This window comes from Blastomyces dermatitidis (genome assembly GCF_000003525.1).
Source record: "Blastomyces dermatitidis ER-3 genomic scaffold supercont1.2, whole genome shotgun sequence".
NCBI lineage: Eukaryota > Fungi > Ascomycota > Eurotiomycetes > Onygenales > Ajellomycetaceae > Blastomyces > Blastomyces dermatitidis.
In genome coordinates, this window is record NW_025544775.1 from 4,162,009 (window position 1) to 4,178,980 (window position 16,972).

At 32.5% G+C, this 16,972-nt stretch overlaps 2 protein-coding genes across 2 annotated transcripts; one reads left to right on the forward strand and one right to left on the reverse strand.

Annotated features, from left to right (window-relative positions):
• Positions 1 to 5,956: 5,956 nt before the first annotated feature.
• BDCG_16447 (uncharacterized protein) lies at positions 5,957 to 7,561 on the reverse strand (the record flags this gene model as incomplete). The annotated part of the gene is made up of 5 exons (XM_045425678.1): positions 5,957 to 6,091; positions 6,262 to 6,407; positions 6,517 to 6,544; positions 6,623 to 7,204; positions 7,334 to 7,561. The coding sequence occupies 5 exons, from the start codon at positions 7,559 to 7,561 to the stop codon at positions 5,957 to 5,959; spliced, it is 1,119 nt and encodes a 372-aa protein (XP_045279793.1).
• A 1,222-nt stretch (positions 7,562 to 8,783) lies between these two features.
• BDCG_16448 (uncharacterized protein) lies at positions 8,784 to 9,215 on the forward strand (the record flags this gene model as incomplete). The annotated part of the gene is made up of 1 exon (XM_045425679.1): positions 8,784 to 9,215. The coding sequence occupies one exon, from the start codon at positions 8,784 to 8,786 to the stop codon at positions 9,213 to 9,215; it is 432 nt and encodes a 143-aa protein (XP_045279794.1).
• Positions 9,216 to 16,972: the final 7,757 nt, after the last annotated feature.

Consider the following 16,972-nt stretch of genomic DNA (forward strand, 5'->3'; position numbering starts at 1 on the left):
TTTCTCTTACATCAGGTCTTTCACAGTGCTTCTCAAAGTCTGTAAACTCTTCAGATTATAGATACTCTCTTCAAGAATTCTCACAGAGATTCTCACAGTGTTAACTCTCAGTGTTATAGAGAGTAGTTATACAGACTTCTTTTCTTTCTCTCTTCTCTTCTCTTGCAGAGAATTGAGAGACTCTTCAGTTAGTCTCTTTACAACACTCAGTCTGAGTATTCTGTGAAGCTTTTCTATCTTCTCTAGTCTCTCTATATCTGTTATTCTAGTCTTCTTAATATAGTCTGATCTGTGAGAGAGTCTGTTCACTGAGTTCTTAGTTTCCTTAATATATTCTATCTTGAATCAGAACTCACTCAGTCTCTGAGCTCAGTGAATCTGTCACTATAAGAGTTTCTTAATTAAAGTAAACTATTATAAGCTGTTATAATCAGTTCTAACAGTAATCACTGTTATAAGACTCTTAAAGTAGTGATATCAGTGATGAAAGAATTTCACTATTATAAGAAGCTTCTGATCATGAATGTCATAGTTGATCTTCATAGGTTGTATATTCTATAAGAAAAAGATCACTGAAACTCAGTTCTCATTTGACTGTAGTTATGAGACTATTTCTGAAATTATAAAGAAGAAGACATCTGTCTTTAATCTGATTAAGAGTAAGAAATTAAAGTGAAACAGTATCACTGTATCTGTGAATATCTGTTTCAATCTTGTAAAGACTCTGTAAACTTCTGAGATAAGAAAGTTCTTACAGTTCTCTCTTCTTAATAATCTTTTCATTCTTTATTCATAGAATAACTTCTTCTTATTTTCATTCTTCAGTATATCTGTAAGAGTCAAGAAGATTCTTACAAACACAAAGATAAACTGTCTATAGAAATTCATAAAGCTTAGAAAGATCTGAATCTCATGAATACTAGTTGACTTCAGTTATAATAGAATAGTCTTAATCTGTGAAGATTTCATCTGAATATCATCTGCAGTGATTATATATTCTAGAAAATTAATTCAATGAGCACTGAAGTTATACTTTATAAGCTTAATATACAGTTCTGTCTCATCTAAGATCTTTAATACACTTTACACATGCTCAGTGTGTTCTTTCTTCTTCATGAAGTACATTATCATATCATTCAGATATATTATTATAAAGATATTCAGATATATATAAAGTGTCTTATTAATGAAAGACTAGAATGCTGCAGAGGTATTAGTCAGATTAAAAGACATCACTAGATATTCAAACAATTTCAGTGCAGTTCTAAAGACAGTCTTTTATTCATTCTCAGACTGTATTGACAGCTGTGTATATATATTGATCATATTCAGTTGTATGAATATAACAGCTTCTGTGAGACAGTTGATTACATTCTTAATCAGAGACAGGAAATAGCAGCTCTTTATTATCTTAAAGTTCAGATTGTGATAATCTATATATAATCTGAGATCTCTGTTCTTCTTCTTCACAAATATCACAGAGGCTTTTATAAAGATCTGTGAAGATTGAATAAAGCTATTCTTCAGATTCTTCTTCACATAGATCTGTAAGATCTCTGTCTCATAGTGAGAGAGCTTATTATTATTATTATTATTATTCTTCAATTATAGATGTATGCAGTCAGAGACTATGACATCTACCTGAGAACTTTAGTTCTCAGGGTTTTTTCTATGTCTGTAAAGTTAACTATTGTACATTCATCAATTTCAGATATGCAAAATCAGAAAATTCCAGCCCAGAATACAAAAACTGTTTACAAATTGCAGTGTTTTAACCTCTTTTGATACTTTGTAACCATTTGACAATATCATGACAAAAGAAAAGAGAGAAAGAACACAGTCTCAAAGATAGACACATTAAATAGATAGATAGAAAGAAATTGAAAGAAAAAGATACAGAAAAAGAAAAAGTAAAGAGAGACTATAACAAAACAAATTCTTAAAAGAGAGTGTATAGCTGTTTTAACAGACTATATCTGATTGATTTCCTCCTCTTCATATTCAGATAATTCTGAATTTAGCCATTTTCTTGTAGCTGCTTGAGTTTCTGATAGAAAGTCTATTAAGTATTTAATTCCTGTCTCAGTTGAGAATAAGAATCTCATATTTAATTGATTTAGATCATACTTCTCTTTCAATCTGGCTCTGAGACTATTGTATAATGCACAGTGCATTATAATATGCTCAGGATTCTCATTTGTATTGCAGAATGAGCATTCTATTGAGTCAAATCTATCATCAAATCTTTGTATATAAGATTTGAAATAGCCATGTCCTAGTTTCAGCTGTATTATAGATGAGAATATTTTCTTTTTACATTTAATTGAACAAGATTTCCACTTGGGTTTTGTTTCAAATCTTGAATAATGTATACTCTTCTTTTGTTTCTGCCAGCTTTCATTCCACTTGTCTAAACAAGATTCTTTTATTTTTCTCTTTATAAAAGACCAGGACACAATTTTTTGAATAGATCTGCTTAATTCTGCACCCTTTTTTGCAGCTGAATCAGCCAATTCATTGCCATGAATATTCATATGAGCAGGAACCCAGTGCAGATGAATTCTCAGCTTTGATGTTCTTCTCTCTTGAATTTTTAAAACAGAGTTTAAGATCAGTTCAAGATTCATTTGACCATTATGAATCTGACTATTTCTAAGTCTTTTTAAAGCAGCTTGACTATCAGAGAATATCCATGCCTCTTTCAAACAATTTCCTCTTTTATGAGATTTTATTTCAATGAGTTTGAAAGCTTTCACTATTGCAAATAGTTCAGCATCAAAGACTTCACATTCAGAGCCTAGATTCCAGAAATCTGAGATAAAATTAATATTATCTTCAGTATAAGCAATGCCTGCGCCCAATCTGTTCAAGTTCTCATTTTTTGAGCCATCTGAATAAATCAGAATAGAGTCTTTTATATTGATTGTAGAAATTCTCTTCAAATGCTGTTCATATTCTTTCTCTTTTGATAGTTCACTTATTTGTAAGTCTATAAGAGATTCAAGCTTTTTTCTCCAGGGAGATAACTTCTCATGATCAACTTTTTCAACATTTAAAGAAGAAAATTGATTTTTAATCAGAGAGCATAGTCTGTACAGTTGAGAAGGCATTTTCTTTGAAGAATTATTTTCATTCCAATCAAGAAATCTATTCCAATCCAGTTCATTTCCAGAGTTAATTGGTGGAAATGAAGAAGAGACTCTTTCTCTGATTATATGATTTGAGCTCATCTTTACAACTCTCAGAGCATAGTTCATACAGGCCTTTTCAAATCTAATAGTAGGAGGAGGAATTGAAGCTTCAATTTCCATTGCTTTAATAGGAGATGATTTAAATGCTCCCAGAATTCTTCTCAAGGCTCTGTTTTGCAGACTTTGAAAGAGTTCAGTGAAATTCCCTTGATTATTCCACCAAACTTGAACTCCATAATCAGCTACTGATGTAATACAGGCTATATATAACTGTCTCATAGCCTGGAAGGATAGACCCCTCTCTGTATTTGATAGTCTGATTATGTTGTTCAATAGTCTTTCTGCCTTGACAGTTCTTTGTTGAATGTGATATTTAAAATTCAACTTGGAGTTTAACCATACTCCTAACCATTTGACATTTACACTGGGTTTAATCTCTCTATTTAAAAGAGTTAGAGATAGTTCTTTCTCATTGAATCTAGGAAAGAAATGAATTAACTCAGTTTTATCCATATCAAATTGAATTTGATTGATATCTGCTCTAACAAAGATTTCCTTTGCAGCTTCTTCAATTACTTTCAAATTCTCTTTGATAGTTTTTGAGCTGTAGACTAGACCAATATCATCCACATAACTCGGAGATCGCACTATTCTCATATTTCTATTTTTGAATAGATATGCAGTGTATATTGCAAATAAAATGGGTGAGATTGGAGACCCCTGTGGTACTCCTATTTTTATCTCAGTCTTGTCTTGTTTCATTCCATCAAAGAAGAGTTGTATAATTCTTTTAGACATAAAACAGTTAACCCATTTTATTAGGGAAAGAGGCAGTTTTAATATCTTCAATGTCTGAATTAACTTTGACTTTGAAACATGATCAAACGCTCCTTTTATATCAATAAAAACTGCAGTTGAGACCAGACCCTCATGCTTTGCTATTTGAATATCATGAACAACTGAGAGAACAGTGTCAATTGCAGAACACTGTTTTCTACCTCCCATTTGTTCACTGAATAAAAGAGAATCATCTATAGAGCTTATAAAAGATAGTCGAGTAGCTATTATCTTTTCTAAAACCTTTCCTAAACAGTTCAATAGAGATATTACTCTATATGACTTAGGAATTGAAGTTTTTCTATTAGGTTTTGCAAGAATCACTCCAGTGGCTTCTCTCCAGCATTCAGGATGATATCCATTTTTCAAGAGATTGAAAAAGAGCTCAAAATATTCATTCTTTAAGTAGGAATATGTATTTTGAATAATCAAGTGATTAATTGAATCTGGACCTGCAGCAGTTTTAACAGAACTTGAGAAGATAGCTGACTCTAATTCATCTTGTGTAAGATCAGGCCATTCCCAGTCATTTTCATCAATGTAGTTGAGAAGTGATATATTCTCTTCCTCTGAATCTGAATCTGAATCTGGTGAGTTCTGAAAGAGAATTCTCATGAAAGCTTGACATTTTTCCTCAAAAGAGTTTGCTGTATATGATTCATTCTGAAACTCATATTCTAGAGCTGGAAGTTTTGCTACACTTCTTGTTTTAGTATAGTTAAAAGCTTTAAAAACTTCCTTCCCTTGTGCTTCTTCAAGAAATTTATTCCAGCAGTCTGTTTTAGCTCTTTTAATATCTGAAAAATATTCATTTCTGACAGTTTTGAACTCTTCATCAGATATTATATCATTCTTCCAATCTCTTCTAGCAGTAGCTAATTCTTTTCTTTTAGATGAGATATTCTCATTCCACCAAGGTTTTGAATACTCAGAAGATTTTCTTTTTGGAATATTATCTCTAACACTTGTTAGAATGATAGATGTAATAAGCTTCACTCTATTCTCAAGCATTTCATTTGAGATATCTTGACCAGAATTCCAATATAGCTCATTCTGTCTTTCAGATTTTAACAGTTTTATGCTTTCTTCAACTGCTTTCCAATCAGCTTTTTCAAAGTTATACTGATTAGAGAGAAGAGGATTTTCACTCATTTGTTTTTCACTCAGTTCAATATCAAATTGAATAATCTCATGACCTGATCCTGATGTCTCATTTGAATCAATAAACCAGTTTACAAGTCTTCTTTCCATTAGATTTTGTGACATGAATGTTAGATCTATAATAGACTTCTGTTTCATGCCTTTTCTAAAGAATGTTTGTTGATCAGACTTATTAACCAAATCTATTGAATGCTCAAAGGTCCATTCAACCAGATTATCAGCTCTCACTGCTCTCTTGCATTCTGAATTCCACCAGGGATGATGTGCATTGAAATCTCCTGCAATTATAGAGTTTCTTGATGGAGTTATGTTCAGAAATCCTCTATCAATTGTCCAGATATTGTTATTTTCCTTCAATGACTTTTCATTATAGATATTTATGAGCTGTATAGTATCAAACTCATTTTCTTTATCTATAATATCACCCACCAGAATATCAGGGTCAGACATGATATCAAATCTTAGATTAAATTGATATCTTGATCTCTTTCTTCCATAGATCACTACTCTTGACTTTATCTCAGACTTTTGAGGTAAAAAGCAGTAGTAGCTTGAATGAGAAATGACATATTTTTGCTCAGCATCAAAATTCGGCTCCTGAAGCAGTACAAAATCAACTTTTTGTTCAAATGCAATTTGAAGACAAGAATAAATGCAATTTGAGTTTCTATCCACATTATTTTGAATAAATGTGATTTTTGAAGAGTTTTTAAACTTTTTTTGTTGTTTTTGTTGTATATTCATACTAAAAGAGAGTAGAGAAGAATCTAATCACTATCATCAGATAGTAGATTATAACTGTTCTGAAAAGTAGGAATCTCAACTGCTTGCATTATATCTAGTTTATCACCAGAGTCATTTCTCAATTCTCTAATCTTAACAGGAGTTTGAGGATTCAAATTCTGTTTACATTTTGCTGGAGAATTGGAGTTTGAAGACTTAGATAATTGAGAGTTTCTTCTTTTTGAGCTTGCAGTTGTGAGTTTACTGGCTTGACTCTTCTCTTCAGTTCTAGATTGACTTTGAGCTTCATCTTTTCTCCAGTTCTTTTGAGTTCTAGGAGCAAACATACATTCTTTAGAGCTAGATGCATGTTTTTCTTTACAATTAGAGCACTTAAGCAGAGTATGTTGACAAATTTCACCTCTTTTTGAGCATGTTTCACATTTATGCTCACTAGTTTTGTGATCTCTGGCACAGAATGCACATTTTGAGTCTCTAAAACATGAGATTGCAAAGTGTCCATATCTTTGACAGTTTGAACACTGTGTTTGAGCTTTGAGATTCACTCTTGAGTCTTTGTATTCATGAACTCTCATTTTCAAACCTGCTACTCTTACTTCAGAGATCTTTGACTGTTCAAGGGTTTTTGTATATACTAGAACAGAGGCATTTCTCCTGCTTTGTCTGAACTCAATTGAATTTAGCCATACAGGCTCCTTTCTCAGTTGAATGGAGTTGTATTCTTCCAATTCATTTTTGAGAAGTAGCATTCCTTCTTCACAGTCAAAAATTTCAACTGGAATATCATGAAGAATGAATTTGCCCCACTTTTCATCTCTTTCAGATAGAATTGTTGTGTTTAGCAATGATTCTACTGCTGACTTCCAGAGATTCTCATTCTGAATAAGGAATTCAGCACTGAATTCAGGCATTGTAGTCAGAATAATAGAGTTTCCAAAGAATGATGGCTCAATTGAAGCTATAACTGGTTTTTGAACTTCAATATCAGTCATCAACTGAGAAAAGAACTGCTGATTAATTTCATTTCTGATTCTGAAAATGAGATTTGAGTTTAGCTTGTTTCTTTGCAGAATGTCCTGGTTTGAGACTTTGAGAATGAGTCTTCTATTTCTAGAGATTTGGAAGTTTTTCTCTTTTTGCATTTTCTTTTCCACTTTTCCATGAATAGAGGCATGAGCAGTATTCTTCTCAGTTTTCTCAGGATTTTGAGCAGGTTTTGAGACAGCAGGTTTAGAGACAGCAGATTCAGCTGCTTGAGCATATGTTTTCTTCTGATTCAAAGAAGAAGAAGGAGTAGGAAGAAAGGAAGAAAAAGAGTAAGATGAAGAGTCAGTGATTGTACTAGGAATTTTCAAGGTTTTTTGAACTGTGTTTGAGATTCCAAGTTTGAACTTGATCACCTCCTGTAGTTGTCTGGCCTGAGCATGAAGAATTAACAGAACTTCTTCATTCATCTCACTCAGACACTGCTTTCCAAGAATCTTGCTTGCTTTTTCAAGTTCCTGTATTTCAAGAACTTGTTGTTTCTCTATTTCTTCTTTCTTTCTTCTCTTCAGAATTTCAATCTCAGGAATAGCATTTGAGAAAGCATCTTTTTCCACATCAACTGAGTGTATTTTTGAACTCATTGTTTTCACTCAATGAAAAGTTGGTCAGACTGTTTCAATTGAGATATTTCTAAGTCTGTTTTCAATTGAAAAGTTGGTCAGACTGTTTCAAAAGAAGAATAAAAGACTTTTGTGTATAAAACACCTGATTTTTTTCACACTAGTTCAGTAACTAGGTTAGATTTTTGAAGAGAATCTAATAAACTAAAATTGATTTTTAAGATAAATCAATAAAATCTTTACAATCTCTTTCTTGGGATACAGTGAGGAAAAGTATGATATCAATTGATAATAAATCAGATGATATGACAGTTTTTGAGAGAAAAACTGACAAAAATAAATCAATTTTTTGCAGAGAAATTGATTAAAACTATTCAATTTTATTCTAAATCATCCAATTCTCCTCACACAACAAGTGTGCAACTCAAATCAGTTAATAAAGAGTGTAAAAAAGAATTAAGTATTAATGAAAGCTCTTCAGCCACTGAAATAGTAATTCTTACTTAAAAGAATATGAAATTATGACAGAAAACAACTCTGTTTTTAATTCTTTGTAAGAATATTGTGTAAAACCCAGAGAAAAACACCTTACTTTTTCAAGAGAAGTAAAAAACTATTTCTAAGATCTTTTTTTTTTTGCATTAACTGCTGCAGAAGAATGAGATAGAAACTGCTAAGATATGCACTACTGTATACCCCCTACCAAGACTTTCCCTCTTCAGGGTCTTGATATTATAGAGAATATAAGTCTGTTTCTATATGATAATATAAATATTGCCAGCGGGATGTAGAGGAACTGGTTATTTATATCTCAAAATAGAAGACTTTGTCAATGATTATATCAATATAGAGTTAATTCTCAAATTCAATAGAAACCTAGTGTTGCTGTTCTCAATCCCTTGCAGAATCTATTGAATATTGAGGTATTAAAACTAGATTTAATATATCTCACTGTGCAGGGATCAAAGGCTCAGTCAGACCTTGGGGTATACTGATTTTATAGTTGTTGATGTGCTGTTGACTCGTTGTCCACTGGTTATGTATTGAATACTGTTGCCGAGGTATCTTTTTGTATCGTTCTGCTGGGGATGGGCCAGATTGAGAGGGGTAGTACAGGGGTGAGACTTGGTGTTGAAGTCTAGATACACTGGCGGCGGACCGTGGAGGTTGCACTTCAGAAGAGTCCGTTGATTATGTGCTTGATATTATCGCCGAGGTATCTTTTTGTATTTTTCTGCCGGGGATGGGCCAGATTGGGAAGGGCGGTACGAGGGTGAGACTTGGCGTTGGTGTTTTGGAACATCAAAGATGGACAGGGTTTTCGCGGAGGTCGCTCCTCGGATATCTCCACAACTACAGGTCGGGGGTCTTCCAAAATCGAGAAGATTGGTGCATATGGCTAGGTCACTTCACCTTACAATTTGTATGGCACTCTGGCCCGGGGTTGTGGTGTGGTAGGGGAGAACGGGGGATAATCCCACACAGGAGCTTCGAACAACGTCCGGTTCACGTTTGGCTGGATAACTCCACCACCACACGGGGTATGCGGTCGGCGATGGGGTCAAAGTGCTCGTATGATCGAGGGCTTTTCGATGGATCTATCGGCGGGTTCTTATTCGAAAAATCGAGCGAGTTCGTGGTGGAGCGGTTGATAGTGAGAGAGCTTATAGATTGATTCTCAGAAGAATTTCTACTCTTCTATTAAATCTATTATCAGATTCTTCTCACAGTGAGAGAGAAGCTTAGCTGTCTTTACTGAGCTGAATATCTCTGTAAGATCTCAGTATTTCTCTGATATTTGAAGCTCAGTTTTCATGACTGTAAGATTCTCAGACACTTATAAACTTATTATATAGATAAGTTTATCTTCTCTAATCAACTCTGCAGTATTAACTGATTCTATCTCTGTAAGTAAGTCTGTTAACACTGATCAGAAGTATAAATCTGACTCACAGACAGCTATGTATAAATTATGTCTTTAAAGTTATACAAGTCTTAAGTATATATCATCTGTGATATCTGTAATAATCACAGTTTCTGTAAATCTTCTTCAGATTTCAGAGAGATCTTGTAATTTAAAGATGACTCTTATAAGTCTCTCAGCTCTCAGATCTGAGTTCTCACATTCTGCTTATTATAAGAGCAGATTCTCAGTCTTTATCTTTCAGCTCATTCACTCTGTGAGCTTTAGAGACATTATAGTGACCTGAGATTCTGAGTTCATTAATACTTTTTATACTTACAGAGCAGTAGTACTGCAGTGTAATCTCTCTTTATAAGTAAGTATTTTCATCAGAGAAGTAACAGATTCAGATGTCAGCTTCAAGACTCTTAAGAAGACTGTTGCTGACTCTGTCTATGACTTCTCAAATTTCTATTTTAATTTATTCAGACAGTTTGCACAGAGATGTTCTGATTTAGAACAGATGAAGCAGAGTTTCTTTTTCTTAATCTCTCTGTTATACACTCTGTTTACAGAAGCTTGTAAAGCTCTCTCTCTCTGCTCAGTAGTCAGATACAAATCTCTCTATATCTTATCATCTTTTTCTAATAAATCTATTCTCTGTTATTCTGACCTTTACAGAGCCAGTCAGTGATCTGCTCTTTATAAGTCTGTGACTCTCACAGTGATCTGTAAGTGATGAATGAGATTCATCAGTTTCTTCAGAGTCAAGAGCTTAGAGTCTTGCTTAATGAGCTTATTCTGCATATCTTTATTCAGCTTCTTTATAAATATCATCATTCAGATCTTGTTTCAGAGCTCTGTTTTCACAGATCTTAATTCATATCATAATTTTATAAAGTGTTGTAAGTAGTCTTCATCAGATTTCTCACCTCTTTTTCTAATATTAATGATTATAACTCAGATATTCTCTATCTGACTTATAAAGTCTCTCAACTTATTCTCTAGATAGGTCTTGAGAACAGATCAGTGAAATCTCTTATAATTATTCTCTAGATAATTCAATCAGTTCTTGACTTCAGTGTAATAGAGATCTGTTATTATATAGATAATAGCTTCTTCATCTTTCATGTTACATAGTCAGGCTTATAAGTCAATTTCAAATACAAACTTATAAAAGCTTTTATAGATTGTGATTTGATAAGTGACTTTAAGTGATTACAGCTTAAGAAAGTTTCTTTTCAGTTCACAGATATCTCTGAAGATCATGTCTAGAGACTTGGTTTAAGAGTGTTTACAGATAGTAAGCATTTCTTGTAGAAAAATAGCTTGATTCTGTAAGAGATGCTCAAGAATGTTCTTCACTAAGATTGATTTATTCATGAGTTTGAAGAATTTCTCTGTCACATATGTAGAGAATGATGTCTCATGAGTAATTAATAAGTTCTCTGAGACTTCTTTTACAGAGATTATTTATGATTTGAGTGACTGCTTCTGAGTGCCTGCAGTAGAGTTTGCAGGGATTGAAGTATACAAGTTTCTAGTTCTTTCAGTTATAATAAGTGATTGCTGACTGACTGAGCTTGAAATGTAAGAATAAGTGCTTACAGATGATTATTCAGGTGTTTACAGCTTGATGTGATATGTACTATTAACTACTAGAAGTATTCACAATAGAAAGATAAAATGTAGAGATCAAATGTATAATAGCATTCAAGCTGAGTTATGAATAGTATTCATGAACTCCAGTCTATATAGTTGTGTGTAGTCAAGGGCCGCTAGCCCTATTGATTACGCAAGAGATAGGAATAGAGGTAAAGAATCCGCGAGAAGCGGGATTTCTTACAATAGATAGATAACTACACTGAATCTGAAGATCTTATCACAATTATTCATAATCTCTTCAGAAGTGTACACATTATTGAAGACTGCTGTGCAGAATGAGAATCTGAGTATGAAATATATCAAGTCAGAAAATCTGCTGAAGTTACTAAGCTTTAATAGTGACTGAAAAAATGATGCTGCAATCAGCTGACTAAGTCAGATACAATTATATTATCAGATTGAATATGAACTCATAGATAGACAGTTAACAGAATTTTAACAAGTCTTAAGATCTGCTGTGTTTCTACATAGAAAAGTGAAGTTATTATAAATAACTGATAAAAAGATGAATCTCACAGACTTAGAGTGATATTCATTCTTATAAACATGAAATGAGTTTTTCAAATGAATCTTATACAACTTTGAGAAAGTGAATGTATAAGATAAGTGTTACAAACACTTCACTGAGTGTAGATAAGTAAGTAGACTGACTGTCAGAATCATGAATTTCACATTTGATCTCATTTGATCTGATCTCATACATTTCTTGGCGTGAATCCCGCTGGGACTGGCTATCAAAAAAACAGGTAAAGTGACTATATATCAGATCTTAAAATGGAATCATGACTTGAAAAAAATGAGAAAGTGGTCTCATTTGATCTCATTTAGTCTCATTCTTGGCATAAAGTTACTATTTTTAGACATTTTAAGGTTTTTTTTAGACTATTTTTAATTTTTTAAAAAGTAACACTTTTTGGTAATACTCAAATGAGATTTAAAGTCATTTAAAGCAATAAAAATAATTTAAATTGAGAAGTGGAAATCATGATCTCATTTGAAAAATGTGACAAGAGTAGACAGTAAGTCCCACTGAAACAGTATGAGACTACTATCTAATGTTAAAACCATGTAATGAGATCAGTTGAATTGGTAATGAGACTATCAAAAAATCTGGTCCTGGTCCCAGACACGGTCACACGGTCAGTCTATAAGTAAGTGATCTTATATCATACTTCACACACTTCAGCTTATACTATCTCACATTGAATGAAGAACTTTCAACATCTTTCTGTTTACAGATCTTTATTCATGATCTTATATCTGAGTTAAGAGCAGAATAAAAATACTTAACCTCACAATCAGATATGATGAAAGAAGCATATAATATTCTCATTGTACAGAAATAAGTAAGTCAATTATAACAGAAAATACTGCAATTGAGTATATCTCAGTGAAGAACAGATAATCAGACTTCTACAACACAAGTTATACACTCAGATACAATGAATCTAGATCTGAATATCATCACTAAAGCACTGAATTCTCTGAAAAAGAGATTCTCTAGATGAAAATCTTGATATTCCAAGTATTGAGCTTGCTTTAACTGTGAATGTCAAAATCATGATGCAAAAGATTGCACTCAATGTATACAGTTAAGAGAAGTAAGAGAGTTAAAAAACTAGCAGAATCAGTGAGCTTGAAGACACTCACTGATATTCTATGAAAAGTCTTCAAAATGAAAGAGATGCTTGTATTAGATAATTCTCTGAATTCTATGAATGTAAAGAAGAAGCAGGCTTCTGAATAAGATGTGAGTGAGAATGATGAAGTGAATACTCATCTCAATGTCTTAAGACCTGAAATGTTAATGTATAAGAGACACTTGAGTAAGAATTGAGAGATAACTGTAAAAGTGTTAGTGAACATAGAAGCTTCTATATAATATATTGATAATTATATAATCTGAAGATTGAAAGAAGTCTGCTGAGTGAAGAATCTCTGATGTATAAGATTATCTGATAACTGATATTTAATATCACCTGCAAAAGTAAGAGTTTTCTTACACTTCAGAGAATGATCTTGCTACATTTGAGTGTAAGAGCTGCAGAATGTGAAATACAATCTTATTCTCAGACTTAATTGATTTCAAAGATTTAATCTGCAGATTCAATGATGTACATATCACATACAGTTGACTGATAGAAAGAAAACAGTTCATACAATTCTATTAACTGATATGAGAAGGACATTTCATGCCTCTGATATAGAAGAGTTAAATCTGCTTATACATTAATAAGCAAAGAGAATGATTTGCAAGACCTCATCTGAAAGCATTCTGTATATTATACAGGATCTGAAAGTGAAGAAAATCAAGATAAAAGATATGCAGAAGGACAAGCATATGAAGAAGCTTCTGAAGAAGTATAGAAAGATCTTTTGAACAGATTTTTCATCAGAATTATCACCAGAACAAGGATTTGTACATGAGATTGACACAGAGAATGCAAAACCAGTCAATCAGAATGCATACTCTCTGTCACAAACACATCTCAAAGAACAGAAGTGTCAGATCACAGACCTTTTAGAACATGATCTCATACAATTCTCATCAAGCATATGAGGCTTTCCAGTTCTATTCATGAAAAAGATGAGTGAGAAGTGACAGATGTGTATCAATTATCAAGCACTTAACAAGCTTACAATCAAGAATGAATATTCACTGTCATGAATTCAACAACAGTTGAATACAGTCAGAAACACTCAATATCTATTAAAGATTAATCTTCTCTCAGAATACTGATAGATTTATATAGATGAACTATCAGTTCTGTAAATCATGTTTAATATACAATGAGAGAAGTTCAAATTTCTGACAATGTCATTTGATCTGACAAATGCACCTGTCATCTTTCAAACAATAATGAATACAATTCTTTATAAATAGAATGAAACCTCATATCTTATATATCTCAATGACATTCTAGTCTTTTCAAACTAATACAATGAACATCTAAAGCATTTCAATGAAGTGCTTACAACTTTGACAGAGTATAAGCTCTACATTAAATCAATCAAGTGTGTGTTTGAAACAGAAGAGTTGAAGTTCATAGAATATGTAATAAGTGATAACTGTATACACTTCATTCTGAAGAAATTAAATGTCATAGCAAATTAGCTGTGACTGAGAAATATACATTATATACAACAGTTTCTTGACTTGATCTCATACTACTGCAGATTCATCAAGGATTTCACATAAATATCTGCATCACTCTCAGATCTCTTAAGAGAAATAGATGCAAATCTGTAAAAGAAGAAGTTTTATTCAATTATCTGAAATGCTATGTGTGAAGAGGCTTTTCTCACACTGAGAAAACATGTAATAACATTCTCAGTGCTTATTCAATCAGATTGTGATAAATCTTTCTATATTAAGATGAATACATCTGAATGAGCTATCAGAGACACTCTTCTACAGATGAGTAAGAATGATAAGCTACATCTGATGATATACAATGATAGAAAACTATCAGGCACTGAGCTCAATTACTCAGTATATGAAAAGAAATTGCTAACAATCAAGCACATGCTGGCATTGTGAGATAGATATATCAACAACAGATATATAATAACAGTGATCACAGATTATGAAAGTCTCATCTATCTACAATTGATAATAAAACCTTTCAAACACTTAGCATGTTGAATCTCAGAGTTTCAAGTGTACAATCTTCATATTAAATACTGAAAGGAATTGAACACTGTGATATCTGATGCAATCAGTCACAGACTCAATTTCATAGATAAGAGTTCTGTGAATCAGATATAAGAGACATTTATATTAAATACACTGAGAAGATGTAAGAAATCAGAATGAGTGAACATCATGATCTCTTACTTGAAGAATGATAAGATGTCAGATAATAAGCATCTTATAAAAGTAGTAGAAGAGATGATTCTGACTTCAAGCTGAGAAAATTGAAAAATAATGTTATACTTTATCATAATCTAGAATATATAGAAGCTCTCCATCTAGAATCTTCATTTCAACATAACTTGATAACTCATATGCACAAGGAATTCAGTCACTTAGAAAGCTCTGAACTCATGAATATACTCAAATCAAGAGCATAATGATCAAGCATGACTGAGAACATTCAGACATACACTCATAAGTATCTGAATTGTCAGGTCATAAAAGAATCTAAGAAAGGATTAGAATATGAGAAAGTGCAATATCAGATAAAGTGTATGATACAACTGTTTAAACAATGAAGAGTGAATCTTATAGATATATTACTATAAACACTAAATGAAAATTGATGAATAATCACTGCTATTGATTATGCTACTGACTGATCAGTTGTGAAAGCAGTTTCAGAGATGATAGAGAAGATGATAATAAAGTTTCTACATGATGAGATCTATATCAACTATGAAATGTTGCATGAGATTCTAACTGATAATGATGTGAATCTTGTAGAAGAAGCAGTGAGGCATTTCATGAGCCAGTTATAGACAAGACATTGTAGAACAACATCATATCATTCATGAACAAACAGAAAGATGAAACACTTGAATGAAATCTTAAGCAACATGCTGATAAAATATCTAGTGAGCAAGTCTATAAGACTATGAGATGAATATCTCAGACAGGCACTATTGATTACACGGATTCAACAGCATGCAGTCTTCAAGTGTTCATCATTTTACCTGTTGTATGAATTGCATCCGCGCATTCTGAAGAATGCTTCAGAAAAGATGAGACTGAGAGCAGCTGTGAACACAGCAGAAACAGCAGTTGCAGATGCAGCAGAAACAGCAGTTACAGACACAGCAGTAGTAGTTGTAAACACAGCAGTTACAGACACAGAATCAAGATTGAAATAGATCAGCCACACACATGCAAAAGCTAATGAGTTACTTCTGAACTGAGCAATTCAATTAAAAATAATATGAGACTCACTAGTTAAGAAATCAAGTCTTAAGATAAGAATATGAGTTCTCATATACAATGAGAGTTCTGAGAAGTTTCAATCTAGATAATTTAAGTCATATAAAATACTCAAATCACATTCTCTGAGAATATACACATTGAAAGAATCAGAGGGACAGATCTTATACAACTTAATAAATAATTCATGACTTATGAAAGCAAAGATGCAAGACCTGAGTGAATTATAATTATTCACAGCACTATCATCAGCATTGAAAAAGAAGAAGCTTATAATTAAAAAGTCTCACAAAGTAAGAGAAATCATAGACACTTATGAATCAGATGATCTCACTTATTTCAATCTTTTCACAATTATAAGAAAAGAATGAGAAGAAATGAAGAAATCAGATGAATATCACACTTCAATAAGTGATAAGACTGTAGCTGATTATACAATAATACACTGCAGATAGCAGGCACAATGCAGTAAAGAGCAGTCTCAGAGCAGCAGACTTACATGTGAGTTAAATCACAGAAGAAAAAGAAATTCGGAGTTGAATTCAACTGTTTACATCAGTTCAATCACAGAGACTACAGAGGACAAACTATCTGAAACATTTATAAATGCATGAGACTAAGCTATCTTAACTTCTGAGAATGCTCAGAGATTGAGTGAGATTAGTTTCAATAAGTCATTTACTGTAGTGATCTGAGCAGGCAAAGAGAGACAGTATAATATATGAGATAGAATCACAAAAGATGAAAGCTGCTGAACCTAGTCACTGAATACTGTATTATATAGAGATTATATAAGAGTAGTAACTAGCAGATAAAGAAAAAGTGTAAGAAAAGAAATAATGAATTGATCATCAACTGTAAGAGTTAACTGCAAAGAATAAATGTTATTATACATACTTTATTCATTTTCATACATCACATGTTTAATCTATTTTCAATGCCACATCATCTGAAAAACATCAAAAATAAA